This window comes from Lissotriton helveticus, chromosome 10 (assembly GCF_964261635.1).
Source record: "Lissotriton helveticus chromosome 10, aLisHel1.1, whole genome shotgun sequence".
NCBI lineage: Eukaryota > Metazoa > Chordata > Amphibia > Caudata > Salamandridae > Lissotriton > Lissotriton helveticus.
The window spans coordinates 1,060,987,911-1,061,013,331 of NC_136071.1; the positions used below are offsets into that span (position 1 = coordinate 1,060,987,911).

Genomic DNA, 25,421 nt, shown 5'->3' on the forward strand with positions numbered 1-25,421 from the left:
AAGTCAACGCCGTCTCCTCATCGTGCTTCAACACCCTGCGTATGCTTCGCAAGATCTTCCGCTGGATCCCGACCGAGACCAGGAAGACTGTCACCCAGGCACTCGTCACCAGCCGACTGGACTACGGAAACACCCTCTACGCCGGAACCACAGCCAAGCTACAGAAAAGACTCCAGCGCATCCAGAACGCCTCCGCCCGACTCATCCTGGATGTCCCCCGACGCAGCCACATCTCCAGCCACCTGAGGAACCTGCACTGGCTCCCCGTCGACAAGAGGATCACGTTCCGGCTCCTCACCCATGCACACAAGTCTCTCCACGACCTGGGCCCCAAGTACCTCAACGACCGCCTGACCTTCTACACGCCCACCCGCCAGCTACGGTCCACCAGCCTCGCCCTCGCAGCCGTACCACGCATCCGAAGAGCCACCGCCGGAGGAAGATCCTTCCCTTACCTGGCTGCCAAGACTTGGAACTCCCTCCCCATCCACCTTCGGCTGACCCAGGACCATCTCGCCTTCAGGAAACAACTCAAGACCTGGCTGTTCGAGCAGTAGCATACCCCTCCCCCCAAGCGCCTTGAGACCCTCCCGGGTGAGTAGTGCGCAATACAAATGGCATGATTGATTGATTGATCCTCTTGTTGACGGTGTTAGACCTGTCAGCCTTAGGGTGGTCTCCCCTACATTTTTGCCCTTTTTGCCTCCCATTTTTATCCTATACTTTGTTGGACTTAGGACTCTGGGCGCCTCACCACTGCTAAACAGTGCTGAGGTGCAGGTGCTCTTCCCTAAAACCTTGTGAGGCTGGCATATCTGCCACAAGCCACTGCTACCGCAGTAAGGTTTAATCCTACATAGGCTAACATTGGGAACCTCCCCTTATGGAATAACTTCTGACAGGGACCTAATAAGTCTATCATGTTTGGTCTTCTTGGACTCGGGGCGGGGAACCCTTTACAATGATATATAGGGTTTGGGCATTACTACGCTAGGGATCCCACTTTTATAAAGGGGACCTTTTCCTGCCTACACTTAGATTAGGCTGCAGACTCCCCCCCTGTCCTCTGCATACTGATAGCCTGCCTGGGTTGGGAGGTGGGAGTGGTGATTCACACCTTTTTCCCTGGGATGAGCTGTGATGGGCTGCCCACTGTAGCCTTAACGGCCTGTCTCTCGTCACTGTGACAGCTAGGTCAGGGAAGGCAGGGAACATACCAGAACTCCCCAGACCCTTCCAGGGACTTCCACCACTTTCTAGCCCTTAGACTAAAAAGATATATAAGGGAGGGTCCTGGCCTCACATTCTTGTTACACTGCTGGACCTGGAAGAATCCCTGCTGGAGTGAGGACTGCTGCGCAAGAGGATTGCCACTGGGAAGGAGGCTGACTGCTCCAAGGAACTGCTGCCCCACAACCTGCTGAGGTGCCCTACTGTCTGCTGATCCTGCCCTGCATGGGAGACTGCAACATCACCACCAGAGTGTCTCCACAACATCCCAAAGGAACTACTTTTCTTTGAACCACATTTTAAAGAGTCTTCAACCTTTTAAAGATTGCCTTTTTGGGACTGCACGCTTTTTAAGCTAAAGGAAACTGCCTGTCCTTGGACCACAGCGCTTTAAAGACTGCCCTTTGGAACAGCAACAACACTCTTGAGATTTGCCCTGCAACGCTGTGCCTGCCCTCAGCACTGCTTGCCCCATGATCCTCCTGAGAGCTCTGTGATTGCCTCTGCTTCTGGCGCAAGCCAACTGAAACTGGCCCTGAGGTCACCGCCATTGGGACCGGACCGTGCTGTGTAGCGCTGAGAAGCGAAGCGCTGTGTGGCAGGAGGCTCCGTCGTTGCCCCAGACTTGGAGGCACGGTTAAGCGCTGTGCTAAAGGAGCGCTGTGTGGCCGTGAACCCCACCCGTGCAGCGCCTGCTGAGCCCGAGGCCCCAGGGGGAGAGGAGCCTCGCACCCGCGCCCGCATCCACCATCCCAGGTAACGCCTCAGTGCAACCAGGCTGATGCGAGGGGGCGGGGTGCGGGTTGGCCGGGTACCTGGAGTGTGAGCTTGGTGCTTGGCTGGGAACAGTCCTTCACTGACCAGCCTACGGGGGCATAATTACTTGGTAATTGACACTGGGGCATTTTTTAGCATTACTAGCAGCGCCTGGGCAGCCACACTTCCTACGCTGGGAGCATCATTTCTATGAGAGGCACACTTATTACGCTACAAGGGAACTTTGGCCTAAGAACCTTCCCCCAGTGAATTTTTACCATAAGAACCTACCTCAAGTGAAATTTTGCCATCCAAGGACACAGTGAGAAAGACATTACCAGCAGGAGCCCTTGGCACACATGAGCTTTTGGTGATTTGATCAGGCCTGGGAACTGGATTCATTCTTATTGGTTATTGATCTTGCTTGGAAACTGGAATCCTTTTTATTATTGATCAGGCCTGGGAACTGGATTCATTCTTATTGATTATTGATCTTGCTTGGAAACTGGAATCCTTTTTAGTATTGATCTTGCCTGGAGCTGGATTTACCTGCTTTTGGTACTCGCATATTTTTTAGATAAAGAAATTCTTATTCTTATACAAAACTGGTGAGGTGTTCCTCTTGTGAGTGTTTTTACTGTGTCATCGCCATTGTGTGTTGCACAAATACTTTACACATTGACTCTGAAGTTACTCCTTTGCTGCTCTGCGCCAAGCTACCAGGACGGAAGCGGTGGACCCTACTTGGACTAGGGTGCATACCCCTGCCAACTAGAGACCCCGGTTCTAACAGACGGGGAGCCAGTTTAGGTCTCTCAGGTGGGGTATGATGTGGCTGAGGCGGGGGATGTCGAGGATCAGTTGTGCCGAGGCGTTCCTGGATGCGTTGCAGTCCAGTATAGAACACCCTCAAATTCTGCTTCTACTGTATGATTGGATGAACAAGTTTTGGCTGAATGGAGCTGAGGTGAAATCAATTATTTTTCGCGAAAATGGCACTTATAAAAAAGCGTATCACCAATAAACTACATCCCCACGCAACACAAGGAGAGCAATAATAAAGTGCCAGTACAAATCATTAGCCTCCTATCTTTGAAACTAAAGAACAAAAGGTACAGCACTTAAGGAGTATTAATACAAACGTCCGTTTACAACCAGGATAACCCAGGAACCGGCATTTTCTTCTTCTGCATTGGTAGAAAAGCACATATCTATAGAGTGCCATCCTAAATTGAAGCGGAAAATGTAAGCAATCTGAAAAGCTGAGGCTCTGAAGGACAATAGTAATCTTTCTCTCTCAAACTCACGGGCCAGGGTACACATCATAAAATTAAGTCGATAGACTACCTATAGGCTATGACCTTGCAATGTTATTTGAGTGTATATGTACTCTGCTACGTAAATATTTCAGATGTTTCACAATGTACCTACCCCGTGCACAGCCATAGGCAACATTAGAGGCTATAATAAAGCTTTGGCCTGCCTCTTCTACTCTCGGCATTCATTAAGGAAAGAAATATATTCAGCAGGCATGCAGGTCTGCCATTGTAAGACTCTTTATTTATGTTTCTGATAAAGCTAGAGGCCGAGGCTTTGGGCAAGCAACAGTACCTTGGATACTCGCACTTCTGCAACCCACGCTTCCTGGATCTGAAAAAACCTTCTTGATTTTCAGACCGCAGGTTCACGTGTGATCGATCCACCGGAGAGATTGAAACTAGCTTTGCTCTGCTTGTGGTGCTTGTTGGAAACTACAAGTTGGGATGTATTTGGGTTACTTGGCCATAAACATTGCCAGCTCTAATGGGTGCTACGCTCAAAGAGACCAGACTCGCCATCAGGGAGGGCACGCACATGCCCGTTTGCGGTCCGGAGAATCAGCAGCACTGCCACTAGAGCCCAGCTTTTTTTCCCCTAGAAATGGGTGTAATTTGCAACCCCCGCACAGATACGGATGGTGAGAAGATAAGCCCCTGGCAACTCTCAAAGCCAAGCAAGAACGAAAGGGAAGCTTTAACATTGAGGAGTAGCCAGGGGCTGCTGGGATACTGAATATTAAATTAGCAGGACCGGACTCTGTCCCAGGTGTTCAACATGCAGTATCCCAGTAGACCCCGGCTGCTCTTCCCTGTGGAACAAGATCTGCATGATGTTCACCTGTGGATTCTAATTGTAGTGCATGCAGGGTCACAGGGTGCCAAACAATTGCTCTTATGGCAGAGAAAAGAAGCAAGAAGTATGGAAACTCTTTTCAGAATCAGAAATACGTTTGCATCTGACAATAGACTTATTGAATATTGAGAAACAACTTCCACTACTAGTCAAACATCAGCCAGCATATTATAGACATTATGAGAACAAACACTAAAACCATGGTACCAAAGAACTACTGGTGCTCTGGTCCTTCCCTTGCTTATACTCTGTGCTGCCTAATATTTTGCTCAGCACAAATAAAGTAGACGGATTGTATCTCAGCATGTCTTCAATTTCCTCTTTTTGTACAAAAAGAATTTATGATGTCAGTAAAGAACAAAATCTGGCGGAGGACAGAGAAAAAAGTCTGCTCTGATTCACCTATGGGTTTACTAGTTCACACCTAGCCAAGACTTTCACAGGCAGTACCAGTTATTGTTACTGCATGCAAATGGTGGACAGTTTATCCACACCAGAGAGATCTTTCATGATCAAAGCGGCGTATATCGAGCTATAACAAGGTTATAGGTCTGCACTTCGGACAGCGGACTGATCCTGCAGCTGTTACCTTCTTGAATCATGAACCCGAGTCTCAGAAGCGCCAGTGTAACACACATTTCCAGCTCTAATGTCCTGCCCAAATGCTCTCCTCCTACACTTGCTTTCTGCCCTTCCCTGTGCACCACATATACCACCTCCCCAACCATGGTTTTAATGCCCCTCTCCTCTTCTTCCCACTTCCTGTGTCCCACTCCTGCGCCCACTGGACCCATCTCTAAACAAATATCTCACACCGAATCCTCCTCCCCTTGGTTGCTCTTCTTCCACTTATCCCTCTGCTTACATTAGTCTCCTTATGACTGTACACAAAAGAATTGTTTTCACTGTACAAATGCCGAAACTGAATAGAATACATGGATCTGTGCTTGTGTACACAAATATCAAATTCAATAACGCAGAAACTGGCATCTGAATGTTAGAAGAGAGATCTCCATTACGAAATAAAAACGATAGATTTAAAAAAAAAAAAAAGGCAATTTCCATTTTAATTTTTATTGGTCACAGAACTAATGGTTGCTTTCAAAGTTTAACTTTCTGTCCAATATTAGGGACATTAAAATGCTAATTTATTTTTGATTTCACTTTCGACACAGAGTGAAGTAAGAGTCAGTAGTTCCTGGTGGTTCGTTACCAGGATTCCACAGCTTTGCCAAAACCACCAACAGGTGTCAGTTGTTCAAGAGTGCCTAAAGCCAAGACATCCTTTGCTATATTTTTATTTTTTGGGTGGTACATAATTAAAAGTTGTAAGAAAATGTCTCAAAGTGGTGGCATGTTTTAATGTTGGGATAATTACATTATCTTAAGATCTTCAGTGGAGAATGTAGAACTGCGATACCGACTGCACTTATGAAAAGTTGTCTAGTTGTCAGACATATTGACGAATACTGGTTGAGCAACTGGTCAATAGTTCCATTATCTGCAGGTTTGAAGACTTTAGACAGTTTATACGGCTGTTCCTCTCTCCAGGTTCTGCTTGATCTCCGCAGTGTATTTGCCGTAGAAGCGCTCAGCTTTCTTGTTGAACTTGGCATTCCTCTCATTGATGTAGTCTATATCTGAATCGTCATTGTAGGCTCGTCTTCGGCTGTACTTTTCACGTTTTTCAATCCTAGGGGAAATGGAAATATGGTGGTTATATACCAGAACAAACTGTGTCCTCTACTAGTTGCTAATCAGGTGTCTATCAGAAGGCCTGCATCTCTATAATCTACACCATAACATTCCTTAGCAACAGGTGCCTGACCATGAGAAGGCATACCATTACCTTGGCACCTTCTACATTGGACCAGCATCAAGGCACATAGAACAGCTTCTTCCACACATACATCATGCAAATGCTCTCAGAAGTAAGTAAGAACGTACAGAGGGACCCTGCTCCATACCCATTACCTGCCATTCGGAGGAAAAAAACATACAGCATGATCACCTACACTCCATGCAAGTTTCACTCTTTAGAAAGGTTTTCATCCCAGAATATATATGTTCCCCAATTAAAAAATGAATATTTTAGGTGCACTGACTACAAACCATGTCTTGCAGTGATGATGCCCTAGATTAGAATCAGTTCATTCCCAAGTAGCTTTTCCAGACAGGCCCCTCTTACAGATACACAACATTCACACCCACGCTTTGCCCTCTGTGAGGCACAAAAGTGTGATTTGTTTGGAATGCACAGCCTGGAGCCCGGCAAGTAGGAAATATGAGGAGGTTAAAAAAGGGGAGGAAACATTCACTTTAATATGCACAAGAAATTAAACATGCCGATGCTCTTCTACCTTTTATCAGTAAGAAGCTTTGCATATCACAACAGATTTTTAGGTTGAGCATTCGAGACCTCTTCTATACACTTTAGTATATACTTATATGTGTATGTACTTTATGTGCTCTGGATATCAGCCCTAGGACTTGTCTGCTTCCGAAAAGGGATTTTTTTTTTCTGTTCAACTGCCTCTATTTAACTGTCTTGATAGAAAATGACCAGGAGAGATCAGTAAAATGTACGAAGGGGCCCCCTCAAAAGAGCTAATTATGGCCAAGGAACAGAGGGGAGCAAAAAAACACTATAATGTAAGGACGTTCCTACAGTGGCCTTATAATTCAGTTGTGCAAATACATCTATAAATATCCCAAACAGGTGACAAAAAACAAGTTATATATTGAATTTATTCAAAACATGTAAAATTTTATTTTTTTCTCTTTTTTCAGTTCATATAAATACTGTTATCAATCAGAAATCACAAAAAGAATATCTCAATTTATATCAAAAAATCAAGAGGAATACAATTAGGTCATAAATATCTACAGCAAAAGTAATATATAAAAATTATTACCCCTTGGTAACAACCATATCTATCAACATACTCACGTGCTAACAATCATACCACACTCAGACCTCATACTAAGATGGAGAAAGGAACTGAATTAATGATTAGCAGGATAACAATGCTAAGTCTGAGTGTGGTATGATTGTTAGCACGTGAGTATGTTGATAGATATGGTTGTTACCAAGGGGTAATAATTTTTATATATTACTTTTGCTGTAGATATTTATGACCTAATTGTATTCCTCTTGATTTTTTGATATAAATTGAGATATTCTTTTTGTGATTTCTGATTGATAACAGTATTTATGTGAACTGAAAAAAAGAGAAAAAAATAACATTTTACATGTTTTGAATAAATTCAATATATAACTTGTTTTTTGTCACCTGTTTGGGATATTTATAGATGTATTTGCACAACTGAATTATAAGGCCACTGTAGGAACGTCCTTACATTATAGAGATCAGTAAAATACCAGAATTGCTTTCTGCTGAGGAACTTTCTTTTTTCAATTTTCTGGCAACTACCTCTACTTAACTTTCTTGATAGAAAACGACCAGCAGAGGTCAGTAAATTACCAGAATCAGTTTAGCATTCTCTAGATTCCAGCCCATAGAAATTGTCTTCCACGAGCACCCATAGACAATATTGTTTTTAAATCTTGTATTTTCAGTAATATGACCACCGAAGGACCTGCTTTTATATTGAAAACAGAGCTTTGGACTATACCATTTCCTGCTGAAGGGCAATTTTTCTCTCCAAGTGTTCCCATATCTGGCGTGTCACGCAGTTTGGTGCTTACTTTACCTCCATGTTAACGAACAGTAGATGTTAGAGCACCCAAGTTAATGTGCTGCATAGGTAAATACATATAAGGTCCCAAAGGCGAGACCGATTGCATTGCAAATGCTCGTTATTCTAGACAGTTATCGCTGACGCTGGAATAGTTCTATCTGTGATGAATGCCCATGAACATACTTCAAAGTCGGAGAGTTTCATGCCACTGGATGCTTCATGCGGAACTGTCTAGGTTCACTGGGCCACCTCATTTGTGAAATGACCGACTCATCTATTTTAACTCTGTTTGTTTACACTGCCTGCTTGGCCGCCCATCAACCAGCCAGGCAGCAACAGTGCAAACTACTTCATACTAAATAATTGTTTCCTTCAAGCGAACTCAGTCTCCCGAGTCGTCACAAGCACCCAGTGGTGGGAGACCTATGAAGGCAGCAGAGCGAGGGCAAATATAATCTCTTCCCGACACAGCAGAGCCTGGGAACTGCAGCCGCAGTGCCAGGCCTGATCTCTCAGTCTAGGAATGCGGGTGGCATACTTTTAAAATAGTTCTTCTCATTCAGAGCCTATGAGAAAATTCTTCTCTGAACAGGACACAATGGCTTCGAAAATACTTCCTTGTATTGCAACCGTGACGTTGAGAAACAAGTCTGCTAACAAACACACATATTCCAGCACTCCATACAATGGACTGCTTTCACTGGAGGGCTGGCGAGCTGATTAAAATAGTTTTAGCAGCAGAATTTCTTCCAAAGAAGGCAAACGAAAAGCATTTGGACCTTCCTTTTATGAACATAATTTTCTGGTAAATGACGTGGCTTCCACAGAGCTATTCTACACCTGATAAGCACGGGTGCGAGTTAGCTAAAGCTCAGCGGTTATGTGTCAGCTGTGACGTAAATGCCAGTCGCAAAAGGTCGGATTACTGTGTGGGAAGCAGTGTATCTCAGTGTTCTTTTCAAGCAATTAGACTGTAAACTTCGCAAAAACGTTTGACATGTCACCTTGTGTAGTCTTGTAAACCGCAGCATCTCTTCTTCTTTTATGGGTTCTGGCTGATAGGGTACCGCGACCTTGACATAGCTTTCCATCCTATGCTAAGCTAAGCTGCCAACCTCCTTCTCACAGCCAAGATCTATTGTATCTCACTCCACTGTAGACCTTCCTCCACTTCAGTCTTTCGTGAAGTCTTATTCTCGCCTCCGTATCCAACTCTCAATCACCCCAACTCACCCTTCCCCTTGATGCTTTTGCGTTATCTGTTCGAGACAGAGCGCAGTTAATAGCTTCGCAAGGCAAAAAACAAACAAAAAAAACCTGTAATTTTCAGGACTGAAATAATATCTCAGCAAGAGAAAAGAGGTGTCTAAACCACCCTGTTGATCAGCATTCCCACACTACAAGCCACCTGTCTGAAGTAAGCAGTGAGCAATCATTGTTCGATTCCGCTGATGCCTCATTGCAGCGGTGGGGACTTTGACGAATCCTGCCTCGGGCTACTGAATGACTGAATTACACAAGAACCGTTCTTAAAAGTCACTGTTTTAAGGCAGTACAATCAAATAGCTATTTACATCTACTGCAATCTTTAGCTCGAGTATTTTAGGAAACTTACATACGCATCTGGCAAACGCAACACGTTCTGGCTAGTGATCTCACATCAGCAAGGATGAAAGACTAACAGAAGTCCTTACAATAATTCCTTTTCAAAACCAGCAGCACTACATTTTCATCTCATTTAGGATCCACCAACTCACACAGTACAGTAGAAGGTCCTACCGCCCATCCTGACCTTTCTTTTACAAAAAAGGATAAATTACTCACCTGTAATCCTAGTTCTCTTCCAGGGGTAAACTCATCAGTCATAAGCACTGAATAGTCCTGCCCATGAGCGGGGACCCCAGAGCATATAAAAATACATATATATATACATGTATGTTTAAAGAGTTAAAAGTACGAAGTACCCTCAAACATATATATACATATACACTGCATACAGTAATATCGCAACCATTGTAAAACCCGGTAAATAATGTCGTTAATCAAGTGAGCATTAATCTAGTACACACGGCTCAGTTTTTCACTGTTATTTTACCTGCTAGCTATGTGTTTTAGTTGAGACTTGTTGTCATTCAGTTATAACACAGCCATGCACAATCCAGTTCATTCTTTTTTGTGAACCATTATATTTGACAACAAACCACATGTATTTCGAAGTGAGTTCGACTTATGTAGTCTTTACCTGAAACCAGTATTTTTTCAATGTTCATCATGATGGTAGTTCTTTCAATCACGTGATTTTGTCACTTGTGTATTTAAATTCACTTTTCAAGCAACGCGGTTATGTGAGCAAGGCCACCTCGTTGGCCGAAACACGCCATCTTGTCCGCATGAATTGCGTTTACATGGATTAAAAAAGTCACTCTTGCCAGCAGTGAATGAAAGCATCCAAAGAGTCTGTTTTTCTCCTTTTGGTGGGTTCAAGCACCGGAGCGGTATTTGGATACATATATATGTATATACACATACATGCAGGCCAAAACACCATAAAAAACTAACATGCCAAAATTGCATTGAATAACTCACTCATTTAAAATAAACAGATCTAATAGCATTAACAATTCATACAGAGAAGTAGTGGTTTAATATTCAAACCTTTTAGAAGACACAATGTAAATGGTGGGTATTTGGTAAATATTAGTGGTATACTCAAAGAATATGGTGTGCATGGGTTTAACAACACCCTACTACTGAAGGTGCTTATTACAGTCTAGGTCCTGTAACCCCAACTGTATACAGTATTATTGAGATTGGCAACCCAAGCACTCAATATGTATTACCATCATCATCAAGAAACTTTGTTTCGGCTATTACAGCCATAAAAGCACATTTAAAATTTACAACATATATTAAGATTCATGCCAGAGGAGAAGAAACAAAATCACTGGAATGTAAACATGTGAGAATAGGCAAGCCACTATAAAAAGGAAAATGCAAAATTGGCATTTATGGGAAATTCATAGAATTAAAACAAACATTAAAAATATAATTTAAGCTAAAAATAGATAAAGTAATTAAACACATCTAAAATCTTTTAAAAGAGCCCGGGATCAATATACTAACCAACAGTCAGGTGGTTCTATCTCTCACAATGATATACATAAGTGTAAAATCCAAACACAAAGAGTATTTAAAATAGAAACACTGTTTATTCAGCACATTCACTATTATCAATATTAATTTGTACAATCCATCTATACAGGTGTTTGCTTCAGAAAAACAGCCGACGTGTTTCGCCACCAACGTGACTTTTTCAAGGCTTGCAGGTTTAGGATACTATGTTTTTTGGTTAAAAACTTATTTCTAGGGCTCCATATAAAAAAGGAAATTAATGGTCTTCTCCAATGTCCCTATTAAATAAGGGAACCATGTGAGGTTCCGAATTCTTGAAAAGAGCCATAATATTTAGTTGCTTCATGCTACAGGAATAAGGTAATCAATAAAAAGTGGAAGTAATTCAACACCAGAAAAACCCACCTGAATAACTATCATCCTATCACAAACATTCCTACCCAGGCAAAACTCAAGAAATGTGTTCATGAACAACTGCCTAAACACATTGAACAAGTCCAACTCCTCGACCTCTTCCAATCGGGCTTCCGTGCTGGACACCGTACTGAGATGGCCATTACATATATATTGGATGATGCCCTCTCTTTGCTTGATCACAATGAAGCCTGCCTATTAATACTACTCGATCTTTCTTCTGCTTTCGATTCGGTCACACATGACAACCTACTTAACCTCCTTGAAGGTAGGTTGAGGCTCTCAGGCACTGTCCTAAAATGGCTTACCTCCTTTCTCAACAACAGAACGCAAAGAATCAAATCCAATCAAACCCTATCCGACCCCAGTCCCTGCACTCGGCGTCCCACAAGGGTCCTCACTCTCCCCCACGCTCTTCAACCTTTTCATTGAACCACTGACTGTAATCCTCAAGGACTCCAACATCCAATATCACATTTATGTGGATGATACCCAACTGTATATGGAATTATCCTCTCCTGAAGACATGCAGTCACTCAACCTAACCCTGCACAAAACCCTAAACGGGCTAACTTCCAACCACCTGAAACTAAATGCCCATAAAACTGAATTCCTCCTAATTTCTCTGACTAGGCAATCCTCCACTGTGGGGCAATTCCTAACAAACTTCACCCCTCTCAACTGCACACCACACATCATTGATTCCACTAAATCACTGGGTGTGGTACTGGACAAGACCCTAAACATGCAAGATCACATCAGGGCATCTACCAAAGGGGCAAACTTCCAATTAGGCATCCTTAGAAAACTTAAACCTGACCTACCACAAGAAGACTTCAAATCAGCGGTGCAAACACTAGTCATCTCAAGACTCTAATACGGCAGTGCCACTCTATGCCTTCTCCCGAAACTCAGTTTAGCCCCATTCAGAGCATCTCTCAACGCTGCGACTACACATCACAGGTTCCAAGAAATCCAATCACATCTCTCGTGACCTTAGAGTGCTCAACTGGCTCCCATTAGAGGCAAGGATCCAGTTAAAAATTGCATGTATGACCCATAGAGCACAACACATCAATACCTCTATCTACCTGACAAATAAGTTTGAGCTATCGGGTAGCGCCAGACCCTCAAGGAGCTCCAGCACTCTGCTACTCAAGCCAAAGAAATTTAAAAAACTGAAAACCTACAAACTTACTTTCTCTGGGACTGCCCCAAGAATATGGAACTCCCTACCTGTGGAAATAAGACTAATTCCCTCAACTCTTGCCTTCAAAAGGGAAGTGAAAGCTCTATGAATGAACAATAACCTTAACTAGAAGCTTTGCTCCTCTATCACCCTGCCTGTTTTTACCTGACTTTGTTACCACGATCTATCTTGTTGTAATTGCTAACTGGCCAATGTCACGGTCCAGTCCAATTTGTCACTGCTGTAACTTATGTATACTGACCTAAAGTGATCCCATAGTGTTCGATCTATGCCTCCGCAACCCTTATGTAAAGTGCTCTGATGCCCCGCCTGGGTCATGGTCGCGCTATACAAAACTTTAAATAAATAAATAAATAAATTCAAGTGCCACTACTAAAATAACGTAGACAGCATCCAAAAGTGTCTAACGGACGAGAATCCAAAAGTGCCTAACTCGCGTTAGACGCTAGGAAGACCGTGCCGGACAGGAGCTTATTGAGGACTCCTTCCATCCGTTAGGCACTTTTGGAGGACTCCTTCCATCCGTTAGGCACTTTTGGATGCAGTCTTCGTTATTTTAGAGTTTGGAGAGTAGACCCGAACGGCATGGCAACCTCCTGTGTGGGGTCTCGGACCGGTGCAGAAGGTCCGAGTACCACCATTGGTGAGGACACTCCGGTGCGATAAGAATCATCCTGGTCTGGTCTCTGTGGATCTTGTTGATGACCAGAGGAATGAGCGGTATTGGATAAAAAGCATAAAGTAATGTCTAACCAGCTGATCAAAAGTGCATTCCCTCTGGAGCATAGTTGGGGATACCTGGATACGAAGACGCACCATATTGCGTTTGTCGCGTCCGTAAACAGTTTGATGTCTGGAACTCCCCATTGTTTGAAAATGTCCTGTGTTACTTCGTCGTTTAACACCCAGTCATGAGTTTCGTCGAAGTTGCGGCTGAGAGTGTCTAAATGGACATCGGGTGTGCCTGGGAGATGGATCACGGATATGGTCTCCTGTCTCACCAGTCGCTACTTCCATACGGCTTGGGCCTCTTGCGATAAGGGCCTTGACCTGGCTCCTCCCCGTTTGTGCAGGTAATGTATAGTCGTGGTATTGTTCGAATGAATTAACAGGTAGCGCACCTCGATACAAGGGAATAATGACTTGAGAGCTAGATGTACGACCTTCAGTTCCAGCATGTTAATGTAATACCCCTTCTCCGCTTCTGACCATAATCCCTGAACTTGAAGAGAGCTCACATGAGTTCCCCAGCCCTGGAGGGACATATCCATGATAAGCGTCTGGCTGGGAAGGTCCTTTTAACAAATGAGGACGCTTCATCCACCAACAAAGGGAGTCCTTGGACATCTGAGCGAGAGTCACTTTGTCCTGCCAGCGGTTCGAGATTTGCAACTAATGATCCTCTAATGCCTGCTGGAAAACCCGCATGTGCAGCCTGGCATTGGAAACAATGAAGATGCAGGACACCATGGATCCCAGTAGAGAGAATGACTGTTTCACCGTGGGATGAAGGATGCAGAGGAGAGTTTAACACTTTTTGGTGACTGAGGATAAACTCAACCTCCTAAGGATACACTCTTTCATTTGCGGTATCCAGACTTGCACCCAGGTAGTGAATCCTTTGGGTTGGGTTGAGGATAAGCTTTTTGTAGTGGACGTGAAGGCCCAAATGTTTTAGCACGCAAATGCAGGATTGTTGATGTTGCTGCAGTAGATGAGGTGCTAAGCACTGAGCAACCAGTCGTCTAGGTATTGTATTGTAATTGCATTTATATAGCGCTTACTACCCCTGACGAGGCGTCGAAGCGCTTTTTCGGCAAGTAGCACGCTACTCCGGGATCCATAGAGGATTAGTGTTGAATTAGTATAGTGAAACATGCAAGTATATTGTAAGTGGTGGATAGGTTAGTCAGTTATTTTGGTTTGGAATGATAGCAGAAGGATAGAGGAGGACAAAGGTTTGTATTTATATAGCGCTTGTTGACGCACGCTATTCAGGAAGCCTACAAATGATTAGTGGTGAAGTAATATGATGAAATATGAAGTAATTTCAGTGGTGGATGTTAGTCAGTTACTTGGAGTGAGAAGGCTAGTGGAGGGATAAAAGGGGAAGAAAGATTTGCATTCATATAGCACTTGTTACCCCTGATGGGTGTTGAATCGCTTTTCTGGTGAGTAGAACGCCACTCCGGAACCCATAAAAGATTACTGTTGAAAATTAGTATAGTAAAAAAAATATGAAGTAATTTGAGTAGTGGATATGTTATTCAGTTATTTGGGTAGTACATTAGTATATTTTAATATGGAATTTGAGAAGTGAACATGTTTAGTCTGTTAATTTCCATTGAAAAGGATAGTGGAGGGACACGAGGCCACTTACCGGGGGCTGGGAGGAAGCCCTACTGCGAAGCCGCCACCGCCAGGAGTCATCAGCTGCAGGTTTCAGCGCCGCCGCCCCGGGACCACAACTCCCGGCTGCCACAGCGGCGGCGCTGCTTGAGTGACGCACTACAGCGCCAGGAGGCGCCATAAACAGCGCTCTGCCCCGCTTCGCGGGACGCCCGGGGCTAAGCCCGGGCAAAGGGCGGGCCCTCTGTGGCCCTCAGAGGCACAAAGAGGACGGGACGGGCCACCACTCTTGGTTCCATCATAGTATAAGGTACAGTCTGGTTCTATCCTTTTAACCTCTATCGCTTTGAACAAATTACTGTTGTCGTCCGGATCCAGACTACAAACTATAATGTCCATCTGGGAAGAGCTGAACGACCTCTGTGGCACAAACTATATCCCAGATCTAATAACACCCCCCATAGAGGCTAGAGACACTGATTTAGTATATTTTTCTCCCTAGGCATCTCCCGTTATAACCCTCTCTCCATCCAATAAATGCAGCTCCTCTCTACTTGTTCCCAACCCAGTCTCATTTACGCTGGATAAAGCAGAGACTCGACCAAATGATTCCGCATCCCCCCTTCAAGTGACCCTCCTGGCCCAAATAGAGCGACTGCTCATCACTGCTCTATCTCCATTGGTAGCAAAAATAAATGACTTGGGAGACAGGTTGGCCAGAATCGAAAAAACTGTAATTGGGTCATATCCATCAACTGGTAATACTGTGACCCCCTCTAATATCCACCATAACACCCGTGAAAGGTCTAACAATGCTCCCAGGATAATTGAAACTTGCATCTCCCCTTTGATACCACCCACTCATACTGGAAAAAAAGCGACTTGTAATCGTGAACATGCCCCACATAGAGCTCATATGATCCCCCCAGAGAGAAGACGTCGCATTGATTTACCCCCCGAAGCTGCCCCATACGTCACTGTTCTCTCCGGGGTCCCCCCTCTCAGTCCGGGCAAACGCGAGCTACACCAGGACCTACTCAACAAAGCCATTTTTTGGCTCAAAAACAATAGATCATTACCATCTACACTAGACGGCGGGATAATGAGCGTCAGAAGAGTGGGGTGGCTTGGTCATCTACCCAAAAATGTTTCGGGGGACCTGATCTTAATTAAATTTAAATATAGGAACATTGCCCCCTATTTGAGATCTACCAAACCCAAACTTGGAGATGGTTCCATCTGTATCTGGGACCTGCACGATTTCTATCCTGGTCCCCGAGCACCGAATCACCATAACATCGGGTGAAACAGGGGGGATTCTGTGTATCTTGAGTTTTTTTCTTTGAATAGTAGTTTTTGTTAATCTATTTTAGTTGGGTTTAAATCAAATTCATATTTTAACTATGAAATGTATTGTTGAGATATTTTTGTATGAAATGCATTTCATTCTGCTGCTTTTATGGTTTTTAAACTAAAAAAGCCGAATACAGCTTATTTTGATCCTTTGATAGCAGAAGGATAGAGGAGGACAAAGGTTTGTATTTATATAGCGCTTGTTGACGCACGCTATTCAGGAAGCCTACAAATGATTAGTGGTGAAGTAATATGATGAAATATGAAGTAATTTCAGTGGTGGATGTTAGTCAGTTACTTGGAGTGAGAAGGCTAGTGGAGGGATAAAAGGGGAAGAAAGATTTGCATTCATATAGCACTTGTTACCCCTGATGGGTGTTGAATCGCTTTTCTGGTGAGTAGAACGCCACTCCGGAACCCATAAAGGATTACTGTTGAAAATTAGTATAGTAAAAAAAATATGAAGTAATTTGAGTAGTGGATATGTTATTCAGTTATTTGGGTAGTACATTAGTATATTTTAATATGGAATTTGAGAAGTGAACATGTTTAGTCTGTTAATTTCCATTGAAAAGGATAGTGGAGGGATAAAAGAGTGAACAATTTTTTTTTTTAGGTCTCAGCAATAGGAGGAGGCTTTTGGATGAGTAAAAAGGAGTTTTGGAGGGGAGGACTCAGAGGAAAGAGTTTAGAAAGGTTTGTTTTAGGGGATCGGTATAGTAAAAGAGGTGTCAGATGATGCAAGGAGGGGTAGAGTAGGAGAGAGTCTGGAAAGGGTTATTTTGGCAATCATAGTAGTGGTATGGGGTTTGGGATAAATGAGAGAGTGGATGTAGAGGATACATTAATAGATGTATAGGATGAGAGATAGGGTAGTGCTTTGGAAGGAGTAGTAGAAGAAGTTTGAGATGAGTCAGAAGGTTGGGCTAGAAGATATATTGAGCGAAGTATAGGCTGAGAAATAGGGTAGTACATTGGAAATGCTAAATTAGAAGAAAGTGATAAATATATAGATCCATAATTACATTGAAAGTATATAGATACATAAAGGAGGTAAGTATATGTAGATTAAAGATATTGATAGAGGCACAGGATGAGAAATAGGGTAGTGCATTGGATATGCTTTTTCAGGAGAAAAGTAACAGACACACAGATCCAAGTACATGGAAGGTACATAGATGCACAATGGAAGTATGTACATGAAGACCAAAGGTGATTTTTATTTATTTATCATCATTATTTTTTATCTCAACAACAAAATTATTTTACATGTTTATACAAAGAAATACACAAAGATAGGTACATATCTATAGTGGAAAAAAAATGCTTGTACACAGAGGGATATGCTGTTAATTTCTGTTTGCCTATGGTGCTTATGTGGGGAAGAGCCAAATCTTGAGTAGTTTTCTGTCGGTGGGCCTTATGTTGGGGGGTAAAGAGTTCCATAGTTTGGCTTGTTGAACAAAGAAGGATGTGCCACCCTTGTTTTTTTCTTGTATGGTGGGATTTTGAGGCGAGATGCTCCTTCAGAGCGGAGTGTGTTTGGTGATTTTATTCCTGATGAAGAGAGGTCCCATTCCATGTATTGCTTTGCGAGTGATACAAAGCAGCTTGAACGTGGATCTTCTGGCAACCGGTAACCAATGCAGGGCTTTCAAGGCAGGGGAGATGTGGTCTCGCGGTTTGATATGCAAGAGTAGTCTGGCAGCCGAGTTCTGAATCCGTTGTAGTCTTTTCATGGTCGTTAAAGGTGATCCGTGGTAGAGTCTATTGGCGTAAACGAGTTTGGACAGAACAAGGGAGATGGTAGCTTGGACCTTGTGTGGAAATCCCAAATGAGGGAAAATTCGTTGCAGCGTTTTTATAGTAGCAAAGCTTGATCTTGCTAGTTTATCCACTTGGGCATTCATCAACAGCTTGTAGTCCATGGTCATTCCGAGGTTTCTTACTTCCTTCAATACTTTAGGCAGTGATCCCAGTTCATCAGGCCATGCAGCAAGCGGGTTGTAATGTTTCCAATCGCCAGACGTGAGTATTTCAGTTTTTGAAGAATTCAATTTGAGATGGATCCAGGTCATCCACTGATCCACGGCTCTGAGACAGCTGAAAATTGGTGATTTTCCAATGTCTTTGGGGCATTCCAGTTGAAGGAGTATTTGCGTGTCATCTGCATAGTTATAGCACGTGAGGTGAAATCTATTGATCAGTACTGGTAATGACTTCATGTAGATGTTGAAAAGCATGGGCGAGATGATAGAACCTTGAGGGACCCCTGCTTTTGTGGAGTCTGGTTTGGACGAGAAAGGTGGGGTATGGATGACATTAGTTCTGTTTCGAAGGTAGGACGCTATCCTGTCTAAAGCAGTTCCCTCTATGCCGGCTTCATAGAGTCTTTGTTTCAGAGTGACATGGTCAATCGTGTCAAAGGCAGCTGAGAGGTCCAAGAAGAGTAGCGCAGCAACCCCGTTGCGGTCAACTGTATTCTTTAGGTCATCCCAGATGGCAAGGAGGGCAGATTCAGTGCCTCTTCCCGGACGGAATCCTGTTTGTTAGTCTGAAAGTATGTAATTCTCTTCAATGAATTGTGACATCTGGGTGAACGCTGCTCTTTCTATCAGTTAGCCCAGAAAAGGTCCATTTGCAATGGGTCTGTAGTTGTAAGGGTTCAGCGGGTCCAAGTTTGTTTTCTTCAGTAAAGGGATAATGTATGACTTTTTGAGTTCTTCTGGAAATATTCCAGTAGTTAAGGAATCGTTGATTCTTCTTACTGGAGTGGCAGCAGAGGTTGTTAAAAGAATTGTCTTGAAAGTTTGTGGTGGACAGGGGTCAGAAGGGCTGCCAGCAGACCTGCTTGCTTTGACCAGGTCCATCAATAGATTGTGTGAATGTGTTGGAAGGAACGGAGAGGCTTGATTAGAGCATTCTTGGATTGTTGTTTTGTACAAGGGTTAGTGCTGGTGCTTTGTTTCTGGTTTAAGTACGATACCAAAGTGTCTGCTTTGTCCGTGTAATGATTTGCCAGTCTGTCTGGGAAATCTTGAGTAACAGGATGAGTTCCTTCTAGGCAATTTGTTTTGTGAAATTCATGAAGAATTTTAAAGAATTCTTTATTTGCACATTTAGCGTTTTGAATTCTGTCTGAATAGTATCTTTTCTTAACTTTTTTGTATAATTTGTTAATTTTCTGTAGGTGAAGCTTGTCTTGTTTGGCGTTTATTTTGAGCCAGGTACGTTGCAGCTTTCTAATTTGTTGTTTTATGTCTTTTATTTCTATGCTTCTCCAAGGCACTTTTTTTCTTTTGTTCTGTTGTGTGGTTTTAAGTGGTATCAGGATGTCAAAAGCTTCCTGTAGCCACTCGTATAGATTTTGAACAGAATTTATGCTTTCCAGATTTGTACTGGATGTTAGTTGTGTTTCCAAGTGTTCCAAATTGAGTTTGTTCCACGGCCGATAGGTGGATGGATGTAAGATAGTTTTAGGTGAGTCGCTTAGCGCTGTTTTATGTTGGAAGGCAAGCAAGTGGTGGTCTGACCATGTGACTGGAGTTATAGTTTGAAAGGTAACTAGTTCTGTATTAGCAAAAATGACATCTAGGATATGTCCAGCGATGTGTACCGGATTGTGGACAATCTGATGCAGGTTCAATGCACCTAGGCCGGTGATTATAGTTTTTCGATGGGTCATATTGGGTTTATCAAACCAAATGTTAAGGTCACCCAGAACGCATAGGTTGGAGTGTATTGTTATCAGGTTTGGAACTGTGTCTAGAAGTGCGTCTGGGAATGTTGCCTTGCTAGGTGGAGGTCTGTAAAGGAGCAGGAAGTTACAGGAGGAAGGCGGTGTAGGATTGCATCTTGTTAGAAGAGCCTCACATTCTTTATGGAGATGTTGTCAATTTTAGTGATATGTATTGTTTACCTGAATACAACAGCTAGACCACCTCCTTTTTTGGCTATACGATTTTGGGTGATTATTTGATAGCCTAGAGGAATGGCTTCTTGCAGGACTGGAGCCATATCTTCTCCCAACCATGAATCGGTTATGAATAAGTATATCTGGTTTTGCATCGGTGAGAAGGGCGTAGATGTGATGATTGTTTTTAGAGAGGGATTGAGCATTTATTAGTAGACAGTTTAGTGAGTGGCCTTTGGTGATAGTGGGACTTTGTTTGGTAGAAGAGTGATCAGTATTGTGTGGGTTTGTAGCAGGTGTGCTTTGAGTGCTGGTATTAGCTGTATTAGGATAGCAATCGTGTAGCTGTTCTGTATCGTGTTCCTCATCCAGCATGCAAAGAAGGCATTTGGATGGGTCTGCAAGTTTATGTGTTGGAGATGGTGATTGAGAGTGAGTTGGAGTGCTGTGTTGCTTTTGTGGTGTAACATTGTTGTGAAGTAGACATGGGGAAGCAAAATTGTGACGTGTGGCATGTTACTTATATTTTTTGTGTGTGTTTAAGGCGGAAGGTGTATGAGTCAGGGGAGGTGGTGCAGCATGTGAGTCATGTAGTAATTTTCTAAATTGTCCAATGGATGAGAGGCGGTTAGAAGAGAGGTGCTGTATTGCTGCATCTGTGTTAGGTGTGGTGGAAGAGTGAAAGCTTGGCATTGGAGTTTGTTCCTTTGTGTGGTTTGAAAGGTGGGTATATGTTTGTATTTTGTGATGGTAAGTATTATGAGGTGTTGCGCTTATAAGATCTTGTGCTGGTGTGTGTGATATGTTTTGCTTTTGAGGAGTAGTGAAAAAGGGTGCTGATGTATGTGTTTCACGCAATGGATTTGGTTGTGTAGTATTGTTTGTGAGAGGAGGATGTGTTTTAGAGGGGGTGGTGATGTGTTTATGAGTAGAGTGTATGTTGTGTGTAGGAGGAGATGAAGTAGAGGTGAGATTGTTTATCTTAGACTGGTTTGTTGCAAGAGTTACAAAGTGTAGTGGTGTGCAGTGTGTGTGTGTTGTGCGTTAGTGTTATTATGGTAGAAGGGAGAGGAAGGTGTTTGTTGGACAACTGATGGAAGGATGATTATACGTTTGTTAGTGATAAAAGGTGGTCTGTCAGGTGTAATTATAGTAGGGAGAGTGTGTCTGAATGGGATGTAGTTATGTATGGTGTTGATTGGCGTTGTGTTAGGGATGAGTGTATTGGTTAGTGGTATAGGATAGAGTCGTGTACTGTTTGTAGGTGATGGTGGATATGTGTGGTAGTTGGGATAGTAGGGTGTGTAGATGTGGTTTGGTTGGGTTTGTAGTGCAGGCTGGTACATTAATCTGTGCATAGTGTTGTGCGTGGTGTACGTTTGAGGATGTGGATGGTGTAGGCTGGGTATTGCCAAATGAGAGAAAGGGCAGCATTCCATGCCCTAGTTCCGACCAGTCTCGAACAGGCTCAAACAGGAAACTGCCATTGTCCTCTCTGCCCTTAACAGGCTCAAACAGTAAACTGCCCTTGTCCTCTCTGCCCTTAACAGGCTCAAACAGGAAACTGCCCTTGTCCTCTCTGCCCTTAGCCTCGAAGCCCGGGCTGAGACGCCGTAAGCCTGGCCTTTTTTATAGCCCTAGTAATCCGGTGACCCCTTCAGCCAATGGGAACCCTAGTCCTAACACTATCCAATCACAACCCTAGCCCTAAAATCTAGAACCAATAGGAGACCAGGACCTTACAGCCAATCTTAGCCCTAGTCCAAGCACCCAATCAGTTCAAAAACCCTGATCTCTACGTCAAATAAAGGCCTAGCCCTACCAGTAGTCCCAAAAGAAGTCCATGCAACCAATGGCACAGGTAGCCCTAGTCCCTACTTCCAATAGAAAGCCTAACCCTACTCCAAGTTCCACACCTAGTCAAGCAACCAATCTCACCAGAAGCCCTAACCGCTATTTCCAATTAAAGGTCTAACCCTAGCCCTAGTCCCACCCTACTCCCAACAACCAATAACATAGGAAGCCCTAGTCCCTACTTCCAATAGAAATCCTAACCCTAGCCCTAATCCCAACCCTACAATGATTGAATCACAGACCCAGAAACCAATCAGAACCCTCAAATACCCAACCAATGAGGACATAAACCCTAATCCAACAGAAACACCAGATACAACCACCAATCAGTGTAGACATGTACCAACAACTAGCAGACCATATAAGGTCCTAGCGAACTCAGACAAGGTTTGCTGGCCAGGGAGTTGGAAGCTGCTTCTCCAGTTCAGAATCTCCTAGGAGACAGACAGGCTCAATCCACACTTTGGACTTCAGCAGGTAAGGGCCTCACTTCCTTGAAATCTAACAATACTGTTTGAATAAAACTTTACCCCCCCTTCTGGCCAAAAAACAAAGTGCACAGGCCCTAGTAAAACACAGTTTAAACAGCTCACAGAAGCACACTGATGTAGAAAAATCCCTGTTGCTGGGGGGGGTCGGAGGAGGCAGGGGGCCCTGATTTCACTGGCTTGTGAACACAAAATGGTGGCTGGGAGTGCACTGCTTTAACATACAGGTCTACGCGCAGAGCAAAGGAGAAATTTGGAGGGAAAACAGATTTGTCACCAAGGAATGAGAGGGACAAACTACAGAGGCTGGACTGCAAATCCCACAATTCAACACGCTAAATGGAGGCAATCATGGGCAGGGAAAACCACAAATCTAAAACACAACACAGGTGATAAAATATGCAATTACAGGCAGGCTAAAACTACAATGTTTAACTGTAACAACCACAGGCATAGACAGTAAACACAGAAAGTGAAAATCGTTTTTTAAACAACTTTTTGTCTTGGGAAGAGACAGCACTAGTCTGTCTCCTTACCACTTCCTGGACTCCTCTCACTGCAATCTGGGGCACGGGTAGGCTGCAACTCACAAGATGGAGGAGAATGATTTGGTGTGCACCCAGCAAGGCCTTAAGGGGCCTGGGCAGGTGTGAGAGGAGGGCTCACACTTGCCTGGTAGCTGAATAGCCAATGCTCTGCTGACCTGGGGATGGGGGCTGGGCAGCTGCTTCTCCTGTTCAGAATCTCCTAGGAGATAGACAGGCTCAATCCACACTTTGGACTTCTGCAGGTAAGGGCCTTACCAGCTTGAAATCTAACAGCGGAAAGGATGCTACCATTGCCATGCATTTTGAGAACGTGCAGAGTGCTGATTTGAGTCCAAAACGTAGGACATTGTACTGGAAGAGCTCTGATGCCACCTGGAACCGTAGGAATTTCCTATGTTTTCTGGAAATTGGTAGATGGAAATGTGCATCCTGCAGGTCGTTGGCACACATCCAGTCCCCATGATAGAGCTGGGAGAAGATTTGGTGCAGAGCCAGTATCCTGAACCTCTCCTTGCGGATGAACTTGTTCAAGAGTCTTAAGTCCAGAATGGGTCTGTACTCCCAGGTTGGGCCCTTCTTTAACACCAGGAAGTAGGGGAGTAAATCTCCTGCTGTCCTTGGGACAAGGGAACTTTTTAAATGGCTTCTTTTTTGCACCAAAATAGCTAGCTCTACTTGAAGCAAGTCTTGTTGATGGACACCGTGGTGGAACTGACAGAAGAGGGGACTTGAATCTGATTGGGTAGCAATTCTTCTCAATATTGAGCACACATTTGTCTTTTGTTATTTTGTGCCACTCGTCCAGGTGTGCCTTGATATTTCTCTCCACCGGAGGGGGAAACAGGAATGGGGGAAGTAAACGCTCATTGGTTTGCCTGTGGTTTAGCAGAGAAAGTTGGTGGTCGGGAAGCTCCCCGTCCAGTGCTGATGGAAGTGGGACCCTTACTGATGCGGTTGTTGCATTGCCCAACAAGCATTGGCATAGCCAATAGGCATCGCCTTTGGGACCTTATAAGTGCTTTGCCAATGTGTTTAGACAATCTTGTAGAGCTGTGTACCTGCTGTGCAGCATGTTAAAAAGTTATAATAAAGTAATAGGCATTTTTTGTTACCTTATAGGGCCATCCTGTGATTTATGTCACAATAGGTTTCAGACCCATGGCAGACATAACCAAACATTGTTGGCGATTGCTGGATATGTAGTGCCAGTACTAGGTAAAGAAAACTGTTTTCCCTTCCCTGGATGGCTCCTTTAGAACACACCCGAATTATTAAGTATCATGTCATGTGATGTAAGATGTTGTGTGATGTAATATTCAGAATGCTATCATTATTGTAATTGGTGGTTCTAAACCTTAGAAAAGCATACTTCTTTCTGGTCCTGCAGTCACTGAATGAAGTGCAGAAAGAGCAGTCTGCTGTTAACACGGAAGGGTCACTACTCAACAAGAACGAGGTAGTGAGGGATGGGGTATGTGAGTGTGTAAGTTTGTGGTTGAGTGAGTAGTTGTGGATATAATGGAGGGCGTGTGCATGAGTGAATGAGAGTGAAAGTAAAAGTCACAGTGAGTGGGCGTCAGTGATTGATCGCAAGTGATCTAAAAAGTGGACCCATTTGGAATGATCATCTGTTCGGAGGGGGTGAGGCGCTGGGGGGTTCGGAAAAAAGGGGGAAGGTGGAAGTATCAACAAGCGCATTCAGCTGTGAGTAAAATGCGTGTAGGTTGATACCGGTGTGTGATATTATGGAACTGGCACGGACCTCAGTGACCCTTGTGGATGCCGGGGATCAAAAGGCTATGGTGATGATAGCCTCACAGGCACTTTAAAGTAATACGCAACACATGACGGCACCCGCGTTAAAAAAGTGAAAAACGCGTGTGCTCGAACCTCATCAAAGCGGGGCAAAATGAAACATATTGCGTGAATGTGTGCCCAAAATTAACCAGCGTTTGGCAGCGTGTGAGCTAAACCCCTCAAAGCGCAGGTAGTATCCGGGAACTAATTTATTACAAACACTTAAGTGTGATTACAGTGGAACAAGACAGTTTCAAGAATCAAAGTGTGCAGCAAGAGCTGACACATCTTACCTCAGTCAGGGCAACGGTGTGAATGGTAAGCCGGTGCACGAGGGCAAGGAGGGTATTTTAATTACCACACACATGAGACGCGCTTTGTGGTGGGGAGGGGTAGGAGTGTTGAAGCGCGAGCAAGACGTAGAGGCAGAGCGAGGCGTGAGCGCTTGAGGAAAGCCAGATGGCTCCTCTGCACTTAACTCTGCGCGTATCTGCACGCTCTAG

General features: G+C 43.8%; 1 protein-coding gene across 1 annotated transcript in view; it reads right to left on the reverse strand.

Annotated features, from left to right (window-relative positions):
* Window positions 1-5,216: 5,216 nt before the first annotated feature.
* Window positions 5,217-25,421, reverse strand: part of SYF2 (SYF2 pre-mRNA splicing factor) — a 247,762-nt gene continuing 227,557 nt past the window's right edge. The window contains exon 7 of the mRNA XM_078663769.1: window positions 5,217-5,851. Within this exon, the coding sequence (XP_078519895.1) occupies window positions 5,686-5,851 (166 nt within the window). The 3' untranslated portion in view covers window positions 5,217-5,685. The remainder of the gene's footprint in view (window positions 5,852-25,421) is intronic.